The sequence below is a fragment of the Chaetodon trifascialis genome, chromosome 5 (genome assembly GCF_039877785.1).
Source record: "Chaetodon trifascialis isolate fChaTrf1 chromosome 5, fChaTrf1.hap1, whole genome shotgun sequence".
NCBI lineage: Eukaryota > Metazoa > Chordata > Actinopteri > Chaetodontiformes > Chaetodontidae > Chaetodon > Chaetodon trifascialis.
Genome location: NC_092060.1, coordinates 20,328,354 through 20,348,446, shown reverse-complemented (window position 1 = coordinate 20,348,446; position 20,093 = coordinate 20,328,354). Strand labels below are relative to the sequence as shown.

Here is a 20,093-nt window from a genome sequence, read left to right as displayed (position 1 = left end):
CTCCATTTCCAAGGATGAACAAGCAGGTGACTAACAAGCTATATGCTAATGATGCAAATGTCTTAAAAAAGTTGTGATAAAGGAGAGAATTTGCCACGTTTACTACACTTATCAGGAGCCCTGCGTACTTAAGCCCGCCTTCAGGAGTCTGATTGGTTTCGAGGATTTTGAAATATGTTTAAATGGCATGCAGTGGCTGGCACGGTGCACATTCATAATATTCATTCATAACAAACAGTTCTACAAAAACAGTAATAGTCACGGCTGTTTGCTCCTTTTCTTTCATCCCGTGTGGCTGTTGCTGAGCCTGCCATGAGGAGAGGACCCGGCATGTGGAGGCGAATAAGAGAGAAGTGCTAATTAAATAGACAATGATGGAATGTAATAGGCCTGGCAACTTTACTCTGCTTCACTTCTCCGCCGGTCCCCAGAGTAGTTTCTCATTAAGGTTGTCATACACACCCACTCCTGCTGTTTGTTTATGCCTTTAGTTGAAGCCCCAGAGAAGCCAGAGACGAACACTGTGTCAGCATTTCTGCCAAAATCTGACGAAGCAAGTGCGTAAAAACTACAGTATGTGCTTGTGTTTGCATGGTACGTATGACGTTAAAAGCATGTAGATGCCAACAGTTTTATGCTTACAGATGAAAATACATGCGAGGGTGGTGATTTTATCACACCAATGAAACACACTCTCCTTTTCTATTTCACATCCTATGAGGGTCACATTCTGCTTTAGAAAGGCTGAAATACAACTTTCAGTTTAAACTAGGCTAATAAAACACTACTCCTTCATACATGTGGATTATTTGACATAGATATTATCTAATTGTGTCATTAATTTTCTCTCTTTTTATTATCAGTTCTTGAAAGAAATTGTTATTATAAGCTTAGTCACTGTCCATCTGTGTAAGTGTCAATGCACACATTAAAATGAAGCAACCAGGGAGGTCTGGGAAGCGCAATGGAACTTGGAGTGCTGATGTGACATTGACACTCTCCTGCCAGCCCACTCTCCAGGCACCAAATCACATTATCATAAACATTATTTATTCATGCATAGTCTATTTATATATTGACTGAGACAAACAGACTTGTTGCTTTCATGCAGAAAGAAAGACTGCGAAGGAAAGAAAGAAAATTAAACAAGCTGTTAGTGGAGCCTGAGTGCATCCTGAGGCGGCATGTTTGTCTCTTGTCAACATTGCAGTAGTGTGCAGGACTCTGTGCCACACTGCAATGGGATACTCGGTTATGAGGTGCGACGTTGGACCCCTGAAATGTAATTGCGATGTGTCGGTGAATCACCGCCATGCATTTTACATTGGGTATGGGAAATAGATGGGACCACTACTCATTTCTCTCTGCGCCTCTGCTCACATTTTCTCAGCTGAGTGGGCAGCAGATGAGTTATTTTGTCAATAAGGCTGAAATGGATTAGATAGTGGCCTGAATGTTCAGCAACACAGGTGCTAGACTTCATTCTGCCTGTAAGAGACATATCACATTACTGATTTCATTACATTGCCTAAGATAGGATGATAGGTTCACCAGTGGCTGTGATTACCCCAGGCTGATTTAAAAAAAGCTTTATATTGGCCTGGTTAGACTTAGGGGTGGGCAAAAATATCGATATGGCAATATATCGCGATACTTTGTCTTCCGATTCAATATCGATATTCAAAATTTGAATATCGATATTTTTTCAATTAATAAATCATATTTCAGACGGATTGTAAGTCCAGTACGACTTCCGAAGGGTGTCACTGTACCGCTACCTCACTGCAAAGCACTCTTCTTCTTCTTCTCTTTTTTTCCCCAGGCGGTTGCAGTGAGGAAGTGGAGCCGGAAAAAAACAAGCAAGCATGGCTGGTAACGTTAAACTAGAGACGTCCTCGAACTTTAAGGCAGATGTTTGGAGGTACTTTGGATTCCAAAGGAAAGGAGAAACACACTGTGAGCTGGACAAAGAGTACGCTCTTTGCAAACACTGTTTCGCTCCCGTTAGATAATTGGGTAACACAACAAACTTGCAAACTCATTTAGCACGACACCACCCCGGCATATTAGCTCAGCTCATGTTGTTCATGCACTTGTACAGTTACAATAAAATGGCATGGATAATTTGAATTACATTATCTTGCCTCAGTTTGTCCCATGAATTATCACTATCATCTGATGTACATACAACTCAGATTTTAAGATGCATAATGCCTTTTACATTTTTCAGTGAACTATGTAGAATAACGCAATATATTGCAAAATTTGGATATCGCAATATCATATTGTATCATGGCTCAAGTATCGTGATGCGTATCGTATCGTGAGCTCCTTGGCAATACCCACCCCTTAGACTCTGAACCACTGTTCCTCGCTGTTAAGAAGCAGATATCGAATCATCCTTGAATACAGACAGTCCCTGCTCACAACTGCATCGCCATCCAAAAACATTAACTTCATAAAGTGATAGCAGCGAATGTTCATTATAATGCGAGCTTCAAATAACTGCAAGCTATTGTGAAATGAGCAGAAACCAAAAGCTGTCTCGAGAGCTGGAAGCAACCTATTGTAAGCTTTATCTAAAGGCCAGCAGTAATGTGAAATACATGGGATTTTTAGACAAAGGATGAAACGTGCAAGACCACTGGCATGATTTTTTAAAGGACAAATTCAAAATGTTCAAGTTTGTCTTAAAACAACCATCAGTTGTCTGAACCTTTACACAGGTTTCGCCGGTTGTGAGGATTCCTCCTGTTAATCATGGACATTAACAGGTCCATCCTAATGTGCTGTGCTGATGTGGGGACAAAGATCCAAAGCTTTAGTTCTAGTGTGAAATTAACCCTTTTGTGTTAGTGTGTCCCATACATTGATTTATTTGTAGTGGCCCTCCACAATATCAACATTTTCCGCCACATATTGATTTTCTTTATTTTGTTTTCCATTTAAAAGGGTTAAAATCTTATGTCATAATAGAGCTGTGTGCAGCACATTGATTCACTCTATCTTTCAAACGCATTGACAGCGGACCCATCTGTGAATGGCCCCTCCTCTCCGTTCACACTCTGACTGAAAATATAATCGTGGCAGATTGTTGTTGGCTTTTCCCCACAGAGTAGACAGATGACCGAATTCCTGAATAGAATAAATCCAGAGTTCATGAGCGGTTAGTATCATGAACGCCTCTTCACAAATTTGTCTAAAACTGATGCATTCAAGTTAACTCTGATAACTTAGTCTATCTGTGTTCTTAATACAACGCTGTCGATCTCAGAGAACATTTAGGTTTCGACTTCTAGTCTTAATCCTGAAAACAGCTGGGTCAAAGAACTCTTACAGATCAAACCTAACCCTGCTGACTTCACCTGGGCCAGCCCCACTCATTTCCAACCTGTTCAGCATTTGTGGGATTCTTTACAGCACGCTGAGGCCTATAGCACAAGAGTGTATCTGCGTGAGAGGGAGAGAGCTCGAACAAGAGACGAGGATGCTTGTTAGAGAGAAAAAAGCTGGAGGTGGTTCATGGCTTCTGACAGTTTTGCAATATGAGCGTGTAATTCAAGAGCAGATCGTCTGTGACATTTGTGTGATGTGGTCAAATGTCGAAGTCATTTAGCATTTTAATCTCCTGTAATTTAAACTCAGCTGATGTGAGGCAAAGTGCCTCTTGTGTCAGTCACGGCCAGCACAGTCAGTGCAGAAGAAGTGGACATATTTGTAATTAACAGTGAGTATTCAATTCGAATTTGTGGCTATAAATCGCTGCCTCATTAAACAAAAAAATAAAAAAACATTCCTTGAGTTTATCTCCCTCGAATGAAAACATGTGCATACTGCTCACACCTTCCACTTCTGTGTTTACGTCTCTATATGGATATCCATCTGTCTGTGTGCATAGTCTGCATACTGTAGCCTGGAACTAAACACAAAGTCTAGCAGTCGTCTGAATTATGGATGGGATATTTACACAGATCGGTCCCCTCGGGCACCATCTTTTATTTTGCTGTGGAGAAACAGAACAGAGCCAAACAGAGAAACAGAGGCAGAGGACACAAGAGAGGGAGAATTGAGCCAAAGAGACAGAGAACAAACTGCCTGATTGACAGCAGGCAGCACACACAGGCCTCATGATGGAGGAAGCAAGTCAAGTGCTGTTTTTATGCTACCTGCAACTCTACAGAGATAACCTCATAAGCACAGGGAGGGGGGTACTTTCAAGTGCGAATGGACGCATTGTTCTGTTGTATAAAAATGTGATAAAATGAGACAGTTAAACATATGATTTCCTACTTAAGTATCCTTACATGGCAGCTTGCCTTCACCACAGTTAGAAGTTTAAAGGAGCTGCTAAACATAAGTGGCCAGAACAAATTAATGGCACAGAAAGTAACATAAAATAGGCTATTTCTTCACCTTAAATATTCCAAAACCAATAAAAAATTGGCTCTTTGGATTAAAGGAACAAAGCGTCCAGTAGTTTTAGTGTGGCTGCATGTTATCCGTACATCCCCAGGCACATTTATGCAGAGTTTACACTGGTTTTTAAGCTGCCTGGTGACTTTTTGTCTAGAAATCTCTCTTTTTATTTGCTGAAAGAGAATCTTGGTGTCTTGTGCACACAGAGCAGCAGCTAACATACATTGGACTTGTAGTGGTAAAGAAACAATTGCAACCGTTCTGTCCAGGTGGTGATGCTGAGGACAGACGGTGTGGATATCTGCAGTGTCTGAAACACGACGCATCATCAAAGTGGCATCAGCCCGTGCATGCTAATCCTGTGTTTTGTTGCAGGTTTTAAATATCCTCAGTCATATGGATAATATTATTTATTGTGCTACAACAGTATTCTCACATAAGAGTCAGATTTAACAGATTTACACCCCCCCCCCCCCCCCCATCCTGCACATGGATGAACTGATGGCTGATCTGAACTCATCCTCTGGGGTGCCACAGTCCAAGCCCCTGTGCTGCTGATGTGTTGCTCTGTCAAGCATGTCTCCAGGGACTTGAGAAACCAATATCTTGGTCTCTGCATCAGCCACCTGAGTGTAGCGCTGGGATATGCATCAGAAGAATTAGATTAGAGGAAATGATACTGCAGACTCCATCAAGGCCTTGTTAGATCATCTCAACTATACAAAACTCTATGCAATCTTAAAAACACTGCCTTCGTCTGTGCTGCAACACACCCTGGCTTACAAACTTAACGCATAGTGTTCGGGAATCTAGAATCCATGAAAATCCATAAAAATCATTAATAAGTGCAACACAAAGCAGTTGGAAGGTTGTTGCCATGGTAACAATGTGACAAGGCTGACTTTTCTGCTCAGATCTTGCAAATACATCCAACTGTCTTGTTTTTCTTTATCAAATTAAACACCACTTTTTCCAGCAAAGCTAAAGTGAATTCATCAAACCATACTATCTGTCAGAGTATTTTGCGTGTTTATGCGTCATTTGTACCTTCTGGCAGGATCACTGGCAGCTGTGTGTTTCTGTGCGTCTGCATAGCCTGCTCCACACATGGTTTAACGCAGTCTCCATCCGCATCATGCATCAACGTTAATGACGTCCTCATGAACAGCTTACGTAACAGCTGTAGTCTCCCCTCCTTCCTTTGTAAATTCAGTCACGTCCAACTGGAGCTGCAGCCAAACTGAATAATACATCTGTACTTTTCTAGCCAGACCTCCGCTAGTACTCCGCTTCTTTATCTCCCTCTCTTTCTCAAGGATAAGAGCATGTGCTGGAGTCCTTCAGCCGTTACACAGACACCCATCAACAGGTTAACTGATATCTAAGTGTGGAAATAGCACACCAAGCATGGCCCTCTTTGAGACACAACAGAAGGCAGAAGAGCAGCACATTGCAGAAAACAATAGTGAGATCATTCATGTCTTACCTATCAGGAAGTCTGCAAAGGAAAGCAGTTTCTACAATCTTAGCACTCTATTGAGGGATACATGATAAATGAGGCAGTCAGGGAGCCTAAGTGACAAACAGTGCAGGGTATAGTAGCATGCTTGGAGCACTTTTAACTTTTACTTTACAGCGTGTGCTAACTGTACAAAGACTGATAACATATACAGTATGCAGGCATGCTGCGGCAAGCACTAAGGAAGGAAACGCATAGAGGAAAAGGTGAATAAGGTTGGAGAAGGGGAGGTAGTAATGTTCCGGAGGGAGGGAGGGAGGGAAGGAAGGAAGGAAGGAAGGAAGGAAGGAAGGAAGGAAGGAAGGAAGGAAGGAAGGAAGGAAGGAAGGAGCAGGTGGCATTGAGGGGTTAGGCTGCAGCCACCAAGACCACAGAGCCACAGGCAGAAGCGTAGGAAGCACAGGGAACAAGAGGGAGGGAGGGGGGCTTGCTGACTTGCAGTCTGTAGCTGAGCAGATCACTATTTAATCATGAATATGAAACATTTCAATCTCACACAGTCTTCAGGACAGGAAGATAAGAGTTTCACCTTATTTGTCCTATGAGGCCGGTTGAAGTGGAAGCGCATGCTGAAATTGCCTAGTCATTGAACTCATTAGGGCAGCAGCTGCCTCCATCTATAACCCCGTTTTCCTTTTGCACTTTGTTTTGGTCTGTGCATGAGCCTCAGGGTGGCAATGACCGAGTTAATGGTTTGGGGAAGGGAGGGGTGGGCAGGAGCTACAGATGCTATGCTCCTCAGTCCAACATAAGAGTGTATGCAGGCAAACGTACACACACACACACACACACACACACACACACACACACACACACACACACACACTTGTACAAACACACCACACTGGACAAGAGCACACAGGGGCCCTGGGAGAGATGCCCTCCTACAGGTTCTCTGCAAGCAAACATGCCCTGAGCATTCAGCCTTATACTATGCTCAAACACACACACAAGCACTCACACTTAAGCGCACACGTTCGTGCACGGACACACACACACATGCTAGAAAGGGGCAGAAACACACCAGATGCTCTCTAAAAATGGGACAGGAATGAAAGAGAACTTAGTTTGGAGGGGCGGAGAACTATCAGTTCACACAGAATATGAGAGAGGGGGGAAAACAAGACGGCAGTGGGCAGGGGATACGAGGAGCATCAGCAAATCAAAACAAGGAGGGGGTGCGAACAAACCTTCGGGCTCTGCGCTCTCTTTGTGGACGGCTTGCTTCAGGGGGCAGCAGAAGATTTCGTGACACTTAGCACGAAAGGGGGACCCTTTACTCCTTATATCCGCAGAGTGGATGGAGTCCTGCCGTAACATAATGTACTCCTGGGTACCTGGGGCAGCGTCATCCTGGACTGCGGTGGTGCCATAACAGAATGAACTGGGGTTAGAAAGCTCACCACACAAATAAAACAAAAGAACACAATAACAACAGCAAAAACACAAGGCAGAAACACAGGCAAATAAAAAAACACATCACAACATTAGCAACAGCAATAGCTTTAAATAACAGTACTGTAGTGACAGAGAGAGAGGAGAGAGGGACAGAAGAGGATAAGAAAGGAACAGGATTAGATCAAGAACATCAAGCTCACAAAACAACTCAAATTAAAGACAACCAACAACAGTGGGGCCTTTAAGTTAAATATATCCTTGGTCTCTGAAAAGGAAAAGTGATAAAATAACAGAAAAAAAGGTAAAAGGAAGAACAGTTCAGTGTTCAACATCAGTGTTATGGCAGGCTTTTAGCAGGCACGCAACCATGAGCTGCTGCACTTGAATGAGGTGATTGTAGGGGCTGGTAGAGGAGTAAGAGGTTGTGGGTTTGCAAGCCAAGCGTGCAGTCTGCTACCGTATATACCCAGTGAGCGTCACTGACACTGAGTTCAGGTGGTGGGTGATTATGGCCCCCCCATTCACCGCCTATGCACCCCATTTTACCGTATGAGTAGGCAAGCAGATGCAAAGGCATGCAGGGGCCCCCGGGTCACACTGAAGTGGCCGCTTTGCTTTCATGAAGTCATGCTTTGCTGTTGGGTACGTTCAGGAGAGCTTCTGTAACACCACTCTGCGCAGGAATCCTGTGAAAAGCCCTGCGTTTCTGTCTGCGTGCGTCAGATCTATTGCATCTGTCCTCTTCTGGGCGCAGTCCCTGCTTGGCTTCGATCATTGACCTATTTTCTCAGTGTTGATGGATTAGCTACAAGCGAATCAGCCCAAATAAATTGTATCTTCTTTTCCTAATGGATTTGAGTGCCATGCCTCTCTCTGACACATTTACTACTTAATGAAAATGACCATAGAGAAGGCTATTAAGCTCTCGTCGCTATAGAACCAGCATAATGCTTAATCCCCCCTCCATGTATGACATGTTTGACCAACATAATTATATTTAACTAAGCTCATCAGGAAAAATGGCACCATGAATAGTGTTGAAAATCTGCACATGTAACTCATGACCCATTTTTGCACAGGAAGTTGTTCTTGATGACCTGATATCCACACGTCTCACACTGTGATAATATCACAATCTTGTGCTGCGTGTAAACCTCAGCCAGCTTTACTCAGAAAGCTGAAACATGAATGGATTACTGTACCGCCTCAGTTTCTACTCCCAGTAAAAATACACTAAACACCTAAATATAAAATAAAACTTTATGTAGACACACTCCCACACACTGTTTTCCATGGATTTTATTTTCACACAGAGTGTACGCACTCACACGTTTTTCTCCCTTTGTGTCTCAAACACAAACACATAGGAAATAAAAACAAGACTACATGCATCAGAGGCAAATGGATCAGATTAATACTGGTTCAGATAGCCCTTAAGTAGGGATTGGAATTGATAAGAATTTAACGATTCTGATTCCATTATCGATTTTGCTTATTGATCCGATTCCTTATCCATTCTCATTGGGTGAGGAAATAAAAGAGTACAAATGGGTTTGTTTGCGTTAACTGTCTTTCATATTTTCATCTCTGCACAGAAAATATAACATATACAGTATGCACAAATGATGTGTGACGTTACGTCAGAACAAACACCACCAAAGTAGGTGAGCTACTTCTCAGATGACTCTGGCAGTCATCGTCATCTAAATTTGATGGAAGGACATGGAGATGATTCATGTGGCGAAAGCAGTTTACACAATGAAATGGCGCTAACCTTAACACAACAGACATGGCTTGTAAGAGTTCAGCATTACCTTCGGCACTCATGAAATGAATTGCATGCTGTGTGGACAAATGTTTTAACATGTTGGAGCTATTTCCCCCTTTGAAGAAATGGAAACTTTGCACTTGTTGCAAGTGGCCCTGGTGTCATCTTTTCGTGTGAAATGTAGCCATACTTTGGAGCGACTGCCTCGACGCCATATCAGCTACGTTCTAAACCAAAACAATGCAGCGTGTGTGACATTATTGCGCATGTGCAAACAGGCGGAATCAATAAGCAGAATCGTTAAGCAGGCAGGCAAACGATTCCAAGGAATTGAGCTACTGGGAGCCGGTTCTCAAAAAGAACTGGTTCTCGATTCCCATCCCTACCCGTAAGACTATAAATGTATTGAAAAGACTGTGGTGAACAGGGCTTTACTTCAGTAAAGTGAAGCTCTATGCACTGCCTGTAGTCATAGTTTTGTCAATGAATCCTGAAACTATGTGACTGTGCTGCTCTGTTGAGTAATAATCAGACCTGCGTGGGTGCGATGTTACCAGCAGCAAACCACAGTACATTTCTGCTCTGCATTCATGAACCCTACACGCTTACTGTTATTGGAGCCAACTTGGAAAAAGAGCCAAAATCATTTACTGCTGCCGTAGGTTTACTTTCATTCATAAAAGCCTTTCACACGCATAAACATGAAGCATTACTTTTCAGTCAACTGCTCTCCATTTGAGTCCACTGTGCCAAATTGGTTTTAATGGGAGTAAAGCGGCACAATCAACAAGCGGACGCGGCACGCCAAAACGGTTGTATGAGAAATAAATTGGTTAAAGAGGGGAGAGTGACAGCCAATTGAACAACCTAATGTCCTACTCCTAAACTTTGGGATTTAAAGCATTTTATTGGCAGCAGTTTGTATACCCAAATGTACCCATGCTGAAACAAAACAGGGGGACCCCTTTCCTTGATGTACAAATTAACTATCAAAGTCGAGTCATTTTATTCTGGTTTGGCAGAGCGGTGGATAAATCGATTTCAGAGAGGTGCTCATTGATAAAGATGTCAAGTAGGCCGTACAAAAGATGATTGGCAGTGTCTTAATCAGAAACAATGTGAACTCCTCTGACCTGTTATTGATCCTTACATGCTGATTGATTTTCAAGCTGGAACTGACTGAAGCAAACGTGTTTATTTATTTATTTTTTATTTCTTATTTATTGAGTTTATATGGAGATGTATTATGCATGTGTGTATGTGTTTTTACGTGTGTGTGTGTGTGTGTGTGTGTGTGTGTGTGTGTGTGTAGACTTTTATATAGTTTAAGTATGTGTATATATGTGCACATATATGTATGGATATTGATATGTGTGCAGTATGTGTACATGTCTGTGAATATTAATCTACCTTTTGTCCCAGATGTTACAGTAACACTGGAGTTACAATGGAAAACCTTTTTTCTCTCTTTAGTTTTCTTCTTCTTTGCCATGAACAGGAAATCTAACTTTCTGAGCCGCACATGTCTTTCAAAAACATCCCTTTGGCCGAGGCCATAAACTGGGCCACAAGTCCTGAAGACAGATCTAAAAATGAATGTTTGCATGCCAGCAAGAGCAGGTCCACTCTCCAGTAGGCCAGCCATTGCCTGACACAAGCCTCCCTGGTGTGTTTACCACATAAAAAAAAAACACACAAACACACACACAGTAGATTTTCATCACTTTCAGGGACATTATAAAGACTTACATTCTTCTCCTGGAGACTTACTTCAACCATAACCACTACTGCCTAACCCTAAGCCTTAACCCAAGTCTTCACCTTAAAATTTAATGATTTACATTTTGGTGACTTGCATTTTGTCCCAAGTACGGCGAATCCCCGCAATGTGACCGTGTGAACAGATTTATGTCCCCACAACATGAGTGATACATGAGGACACACACACAAACAGACGCGCACACACAGGCAGCAGATAATCAGGGTTCCACAGCCAGTGCAGTAAATCACTACACGCCTTTTCTCCTATGGGGCTTATCAGTATCTCAGCGTCTCCTTCAAGGTCCTGGATAACCTGCCACACTGACACCTCTGCACCAGCAAAAAGGTCCTGCAAACCCCACAAATACAGTACTACTCAGTATCGCAGCCCCCTTGCCAGGAAAACCACAGCGCTACTGAAACTGTAACAGTGCTTTGGAATGATGGGGAGAAGGTCTAAGCTTCCTTCCAGGAATGTGTCCCCATTCTCTGCTCCTGAGGCCTGCTCCTGCTACTGTACTTAATTTAGAAGAAACTGAGCTAAACTAAGACCATCTGCCCTTTTAAAATGCCTTTAAACTGCACACAGAGATGGGAAACAACATTAGTAAGTAGAAAAAAGTTAAGTCTCCCGATCGGCTTCTTTTCTCGCCAGACAAACTAAACAAACAATGAAGGGTTTGTTTTATCTGCACCAGACGGGTATTGAGGTGCACTGTGCACACTTCCACAGGTTAATTGGCAAGGGGTCAAACTTCAGGCTGCTCACTGGCACAAACATTAAAGCGCTCTGCAGTTGTTTTCTCCCCGTCATCCTCGCAATCCTGCCCGCTCACGTTTAAGTACTCCTCTCTGCGCTCATAGCTGAGGTAGAAAATGTGTGTGTGGAAGACGGAGGGACTAGACTCGAGAACTTCAACAAATGTCTAATTCCAGACGGCGTTTATTAATGAGCCCGCTAACTGCTGGCTCATCCGAGGTAATAAACCTGAGTGACGGTGGGGCTGAGAGGGCGAACGGAGGAGGGGGTGGGCGCCATCTTTTACAGCCTGTCTCCTTCATCCTTGCCCCTGTCTTGATGAAGAGCGCATATTGAGATTGAAGGATGCGTGATGAATGACACAGCACGGCCTGGGACCTCGCTCTCTATCAGACCAGCCACTCAGAGTGAGCTGTCACCCAGGTTCATGATAGTCAGTGATCTACAGGCACCAGTACTGCCACGCTGGACCTTCAGCAAGCTGCAATAGATGTCCTTGTCCCTTTGACAGGAATAAATCTTGTAGTAAGGAGAAATGGGTGCAAATAGAAGGAGGGGGTGAGATGTATCTTGCTTCGGTTAGTTGCTCATCTATTTAAGGCCCCTTATGAGTGACATGTTCAGGTATTATGGCAACAGTATGTTAGATTTGTAGGTTGACTTTACCGGAGCATAAAGGGAGCGGTATGCAATGACTGCAGTGTGCTTTGCTTACGTTTATGCATGGATGGTCTGTAGGACAGAGGAGTAGGCCTATTAATGTGACAAAGCATCATCAGTGCCATCCAGGTTCACCAGTGCCGCCTGCTTTATGTTCAAATGGGGTTCAAGGACGTGTGTAATCAACTTAAAGTACTGGCAGGTCCCGAGAAATCAACTCCACTTCCAAATATGAGGCGCAGTCTGCACAATTTACTCAAGTCATGGCTTACATCCATCAAGAAGGTGGGACACATTCATCGTGACTTGACGAATAGCACACTCACGAAATTAGAATCAGAATTAAGCACAGAAACAGGTCTGTAGCCTGAGGTTTGTGTTTCGAAAATAGCCACATGGCCTCAATGTGGTTTTACAAGGAGCAGAATCTAGCACATTGTCTTCTGGGATGCCTTCGGTTCAGTGTGGCTCCATCTCAAGAAAGAATCGTTTTATTTTGGTCCGTAAGTCACCTTGCAGGCAGCGGAGAAAGTGAGTCGAGTTGAACTTGAGGTTTTCTTTGAAGCGCAGAATGAGCTTGCATTTTTTTATTCATGCTGTTTCATCTCTCTGAGCTCATTGTTTGTCACTCTCTCTCTCTCTCTCTCTCTCTCTCTCTCTCTCTCTCTCTCTCTCTCTCTCTCTCTCTCTTTGTTCTTTTCCCTCTTTTGTCATAAACAGAGGCTGTATATTGTGACACGATAAGCTCGGGACTAATATTGTAGCCTTTTGTAATCAACATATTAATCGCTAGATAACTAGAGTGAAACAGCAAAGAAGAAATCAGCTGCCTCAACTCTAGGTTTCTCTGTATCCATGAGCGCTCTTAGTCAAAGCTTCGGTCCGTTGTTATCTTTCATAACGGCTGTTTAACTGCGTGACACTGTGTAACATAGCGCCATTCAAATGTCACAAAATGTATGTTTTTAAGAAAATGCGTGCATGCTCCATTGGTAATATATAAAAACTTCTGACTGATCCCATTAGTATAAGGAAGGCATGATGCATAAAAGAGCACAGGCAAACAATTTCCACTAATGCTGGTAATTACTCAGATGCACTACATTATGGTCATGGCTCTAGCCATGACGCAAAGGCAAGCCGTTTACGCCAGTACACAGTGCTATGAATCTGCCTCAGGGACCAGTCTGACATTTTATTCTATTTATTCATCTAGAAAAAAGCATGTGGAGTGGTTGCATCTCCCTCTCTTCTCCAACCCATTGGTATCATGACATTGTGAACCACACACACACAAGGGGAGGGCCACTGAACCAAGGCGGAATTAAAGGCACAGCACATGCAGGCATAAGGAGCTGACCTTTGAAGCATCTGCAGGCTGTATACTGAGGGGAAATTGTGATCGTGAAGCACAGAGCCATGTTGAGCCACTATTACTCAGACAGACTGTTACTTGTGTTACACTATATGCCCCATCATCAGAGGTTCGCTTCTCTGCTTCTGTGCTTGTGAGTAAGTGTGTCTGTGTGATGTGTTAAGAGAAGAGAGGGGTGAGCAGGTGAGGGAGAGCAAGTGTATTACTACTGCCCGCCAGTACTGCATGTTGTCGAGATGAATGTGATGAAACTGTCTGTGAAAGCCCGATGATTGACACGTACAGCTCTCACATGAAAAAGTATTGATCCAGCATGAAAGAGAGGCCTTGCAGAGAGTCCATTTTACCTCACTCTGACAGCTTCCTTAGCCTCAGGGTTAGCAGTCCGTGCACACACTCATGCCACTCCTACATGATGAGGCAGAGATATATGTTGTATGCCGTCTGTTTGTAAGCATGTTTGTGTGTGGTGTTGGTGGTGAGGGAGTGGGTGGGTGGGTAAAACACCAAAGGGAAATAACTCTTCCTAAAATTTCCAATTTTCTGATCGAGTAACGGAATTGGCTCCCAGCGTAGTCCGTGTTTTCATGAGGCTTGAGGGGAGTCAACAACACTGCATGGTCAGTTAACATCTTCAGTGGGCCAAGTCCTCTCACACTGTACAGGATCAGAAGAAGGTGATGTGATCTCAGTGGTTTTCTAACCACTTTGGCCTGTGAGCTGTTAAAAAAACAGCACTGTGAACAGCTTACCATCCCAGCCGGTTGGGAATCACCACAGCAGAGCACCACATCAAATCTGCCATGAAGCCTTTTTCACCTTCACAAACAAAGTTGGCAGCATTGAGAACAGTGTCCCAGACACACTGACTACTGAACACGCATTTATAAACAACTATCCTCATTTCACCTTTTCGCCTTGGAAACTATGTTTTGCACCCAATAGTTTTATAATGGAGCTTTAAATCCCTGGGATGCATCAGTTGGCTTGAAAATATGCCAAGCTGGGAGAGATCAATGTGAAGAGACTCTTTGGATCCAAACTCGCTCGCTCACTCTGCGTCTCTGTCGCACACACGCAAACATTTCCTGGGTTTTTAGCGTGCTGCTTTGGAGTGACAGTTGATACAGTATGGCACACGAAAATATGGAGACACAAAGAAGTGCATCAACAGTGAAAAGCACAACTAATTTCTGGCGTATTATAAGAGTCAAACTTGCCAGGAGACAGCTTTGTTTTTTCGAGGGCTGCAGCTGACAATTATTTTCACTGTCGATTAATGTGTTGATTATTTTTTTGATTAATCAATTAGTTGTTTGGTCTATAAAATGTCAGGAAATGGACAAAGATGATGTTTTGTCCATAACCAAAAGATATTCAGTTTATTGTTATGGAGAAAATATTCACATTTAAAAGTCTGAAATCAGAGAATTCTTGCCTTTTTTCTTAGAAAATGACTCAGTCCAATGAGCAGCACACACAGAAATACAAATGACATAATAACACATTGTCATGCACACAACCTCCGTCCCTATCATGCATTCAGATGTTTCACTGCTATCGTGTCAACAGACAGGGATCAAACACACACTCCTACTAAGGCGGATTAATGCTAAGGATCCCTTTCACGGCAATTAACAGCTGACGAGAGCAAATGAGATTGTAAAACATAACCTGCTGCCTGCTGATCGTTAGGCCTTTGAGATCAGGAAGACTGGAACATTGTGGGAGGGGGTTCAAGTGTAATAGGATCAACAAAGCCTGAGCAGTAAGTGACACCAAGTAGCTTATGATATATCATATCCCAAATCCCCTCCAAAGTCACATATGATTCATATGTGTTGTATTCACGTTGACTCTGTGCTCGCCGTCACACAATCAGGTTACGAGGATGGAAGGACTTGCTGCCTGCCCGTCTCGCCGTGGTTTGCCGGCTGCAGACGGTGCTTTTCATGAGGCGCAGCTCGTCTCCAGTCAAGGATGTTAATAGAAAAACATCTGTCTTCTTTTACGCATAAGACGATTAACACGGTGTCGACGACCTCCTCCACAAAAAGATCACGAGCGAGCGCACAGTTCACTGGCGTGTTTCACAGCGTGTGTTTAGCTAACAGTGTTAGATAAGTACCATGACCAGATGTGCATACGTACTGTGTGCAAACGTACACAGCAGACAGTATGCTTCTATATATTACCTAATACATTACGTTAAATATTACCTGTTATGTTTTAGCACTGAAGCAGTGACAGTGGATATGAAATAGCATCACCAATTATTAAAAATAGGTGTGGGTCATTTTAAAAAAATACATATATTTATCTTTTTTTTTTTAGGCGTTAAAAGTCTTTCAAAACAGACATTTTATGGACTTAAATTCTCAGCAAAGAATGAAACATACACTCTGACTCACCCCACTCACCCCTGTTAGATTAGAAAGATGTATTGAATCAAACTGGCTTACAATGCACAACCTCAGTCAACAAAGGGAGAGCAAAATCATTTTCCTTTACAGTTTCCATAAAAGCTGCACTGCAGTAATATATAAACCACTGTAAAGTCTGGGAAAGTCATAAATGCGTCCTTCAGTGGCCCAGCAGTGCCAGCCGAGTGGTCATAAATGCTTAAAAAAAAAAAAAAAAGGCTGCCAGCAGAACACTGTCATCTCACTAGTTGCATAACGGGAGGCGATCTCAGAGATCTGCAGCTCAGAGCAGGAGCGACGGAGAGTCCGAGCTGCTGGATCATGCTGTAGAAACAGATCCTCAATCAAAACGTCAAAATCTGATCATAAATCAGTCTGTTGACAGTATGCAAGCTGCGGACTAGCATCGATGTTGGACATCAAAAGCTGAGAAATAATTGATTTTAACCCCCTGAATGCTGCGTTAATCGCTGACTTTGTTCTTGTTGGATTAAACGGCATTATATAATGAGAAGAGGACGCTGGCTTTCTGCTGGCTACTTAGCAGAGGCAGCAGTGACTGTGCCCAGCCTTCTGTTCTGTCACTCACTGGTTTTTCAAAGCGCATCTGCTGAAGCGCACGGGCCCATCTCACTTCCATCTGTCGCTACAAGCTAATGTGGGGTCGACAGGTCCTGGCTCAGAGCGTGAGCTGAAAACTTGACCGATATACTTTTAGTTTTTAAAAGAATGAACGTCATTCGTCTCGCTCAATATCGTCTACTTCCAGATCTCAGTCTGATTTGACAAAACACTGCCAGGCTCAAATCCAGTCGAGGTAGAGAACAACAAAGACACAAAAGATGCACCGATTCCAAACGTTAAATCATTAAATTCAATCCAGAGTTTTGAGCCGTTATGCAATGGTTGTGAACACCGTAAAATCATATCACCGGTAAGCCTTCACAAGTTGTGACAAGCCTCTTTATTAATTACTTCACCAAAAAAAAACAAAAAAAAAAACCTCCTTGATCCAGGCGTCCCTGCCAAGAACACAGTCCTTGGCAGAGCAGATATGGAGGGCAGCATCTTCCTCTGCCCTCTGCCAACCAGATCAGATCCCAGATGGGCATGGAAACCACACACGCACACACACACTTGCAGTTTAGTAATGCCCATTTACAGCCTTTCCTCTTTCCTGTCCGTTAGAGGAGGAAAGCTAGCAGCGGGAGAGGGGGTGGAGAAGGGAAGAGGAGGAGTGAAGGCATGTGTACTGATTTAAAGAACAGGAGTAAGAGGTGGAGCAGAGAAGAGGAGGGTGACCTTAAAACGCCACGAGTGTGCGCCTCAGCACTGCGGAGATCTTACTGAACGTTTGCAGCAAACACTGTGAAGCCTCGAAATCTGCCTTTAATTACTGATCGATGTTTTACAGAACAGGAAGGAGAGAAACGATGTGCCATGATGCCACTTATATCACATCTGTTCACAACTTTTTAACACAGTTTGATGGGATTCTTTCACTTTGGATTTATTAATGATATGTAGGTGCATGATTTTTTTAATTGATATTCGAATGACAATACAAACATCAGTTGTGAGTCTTTGCATGTGTTTGTGCGAACCCGTTTCTGTTTGTGTAAGCTTGTGTACCAATGTTCCTGAAATTTTTTTATAATTTCATGGCTTATTGACTGGATGATTGTAATTTATCTTCAGTGAACAGTGAGACCCTCGATAACCACCAGCAAAACTCTTGATATCCTCTGTAGCGTTTCATAAACACTGCCTTGAATTTGAAATGTTGGAATATTAGTGAAGCTAAATTGTTTTTCATTTGTTTCAACTGCTCATCCAGCCCTTGAATATGAAAGTTTGGATGGCACAAAATGTGTTTGTGTAAGTTTAAAAGTTTATCTCATAACAACTGCGTTGCTGTGTGTCACCATATGTCCACTAACACCATCATGTTGTGTTTATTTATGAGGCAATGGGCCCACAGCAAACAGAAAGGGATCAAGGGTCAGTTCAGTGCTGGGGAGCTACATGCAGCCCATGACTTCTAAATGACAGTGACGCTTTGCAAGTGTTTTAATTATGTCTTCATCCTGTTAATTACTTTATCCATGCAAGTAAACATGGTCCAGTCTGTGTCTCACTGATGTAGAGGTTAAACAAAATCAGGTGCCAGAGGGAACAATGGGAACCAGGAGCACTGGCCCAAATAAAAATGAGAGCAAGAGCGAGAGGATCGGACAATAGCTCCTTACATTAAGTGAATAAAATAAAATTAAAAAAAACACTATCAGAGAAGGATTACGCTGGTATTATGGCTAACCCTTCTGGTATATTAACAAGTGATGAACACACTGTCAATTCCAATTGACCGAAGAGTCCCAACTAGCTTGGCCTTGATGCAGGATTACATAAAGGATTCAGAGCCAGGCATTCAGGGAGAGGAGATTTAGGAACCGCTAACGCCAACGCTATCTGAATCATCAAAATTATGGGATTAGTGTTTGATGGCTCCGTTTCCTGATGATGCATTTTAAGAGGGACAAAATCCACACACACACATGCATGCATGCCGAACACACGCACGCACACACACACAACCCTTAGTTGTTTTGCTTGTGTCAAATTGGGAAAACATCCAGGCATTTGTTACGCTTTGTGATGGGAGCCACAGCAAGAGACCATAAAAAATAAAATGGAGAGGCCCAAGCTCTGTCTTCCAGTCTCCTCTCTGAGATGAGCTGAACTGGAACAAATGAGGTTATTCCAGAACAGCAGTCATTGTCGGAGACGGTGGTCCTCCTGAACTTCAGTGACAGGACAGCTAACCAATCAAAACTTTTCTCGTCCCAGCCTCATGCGCTCCTTGCATATGCGGTATTTTTTGTAATTTAATGGTTTTCACTAATTCTATTTAAAGTTCACAACCCGTGCCGGCCATTCACTGAACTCCTTTATAAATGAAGACGCTAATCCTTCATACATTTTAGAAAAATTACATTTACTGTAACATGGAAATTTTCAAGCAAAACAACCCAGAAATGCGGTTAGTCTGACCCAGAAAGCTGTATAAATAGACCCATGCTGTACTTGGGAAAGTTTTGCTAAACTAGGAGATTATGCACTAATTTTTGGCTTTCGGATTTATGAACTGTTCGTTTCTGCACAGGTTAAATATTTAGTAAACTTCCCTTCCTGTCTGAGAACAAACAGAAGCACAAAGGGTGCATCATTGTCATTGGATCTCACTATTCAGAATATGAGCGGAAAAGCTTTTTCCGAGTCTTGTGGTCTGACACCGGACGGATCCTGTTCACTCGCAGCTGTTCTCCAGCCTGAACATTTCCTACTATGTCAGCCAAGTCATCCCAGCTGTTAACCTATCATGTGCTCAATGCACTCTCCTAAACACACACACGCACACTCAAATGGGAAATCAAAAGAAAGCGGCCTCACAGGGATAATGAAGGGTGGGGCTCGTGGCAGTCATCGGTGGTGGTGATGCCAGAATACATGTCCTCATGCTATACGGTCGCCCAATGGGAGATTTAGTGCCTAGCACCATCCCAGGAGGGAGTGCATCAGGAGAGACAGAGATACTCAGTACAGGTCATGTCAGCCACCGTGGCTCTGCACAGCGACACAGAAATATCTCACTCTCTTCTGCTGGTCTGCTGCATGATCCTAGCATGAGCCCAACAGAAGCCTATTTCTGGTTTGTGTGCATTGTTTTGACTCTCTTCAGTAGATCTATAGAGCCCATGCTACGCAGACATTTCTGTCTGTGTAGCAGTTTCTATCAAACTCTCATGACTTTTTTATGAGTTTTGTATGTATGAATCTTTCAGTGTCCAGTCGAGGATGTCCACAGAAAAGGGGGCTGTTTCATTTTGTCATCCTGTCCGAATGCTCCACCACCTCTGAAGACAGTCCGCCAGCAGCACTGTGAAAACAACAACCTGTTCTGAGCTCTGTCACTTCGAAGAAATCAAACCAGAGCTGTAGTACATAACACCCAC

At 43.1% G+C, this 20,093-nt stretch overlaps 1 protein-coding gene across 2 annotated transcripts in view; it reads right to left on the bottom strand.

The window, feature by feature from the left end:
• The window catches only part of fgf13a (fibroblast growth factor 13a), a 97,312-nt gene that overhangs the window by 46,435 nt on the left and 30,784 nt on the right, over positions 1-20,093 (bottom strand). Inside the window, exon 3 of one of the 2 annotated variants that reach the window (XM_070962158.1) lies at positions 7,126-7,293. The exons of the other annotated variant lie outside the window; for it this stretch is intronic. Within the exon in view, the coding sequence (XP_070818259.1) occupies positions 7,126-7,293 (168 nt within the window). The remainder of the gene's footprint in view (positions 1-7,125; positions 7,294-20,093) is intronic. 2 annotated transcript variants of the gene reach the window in all.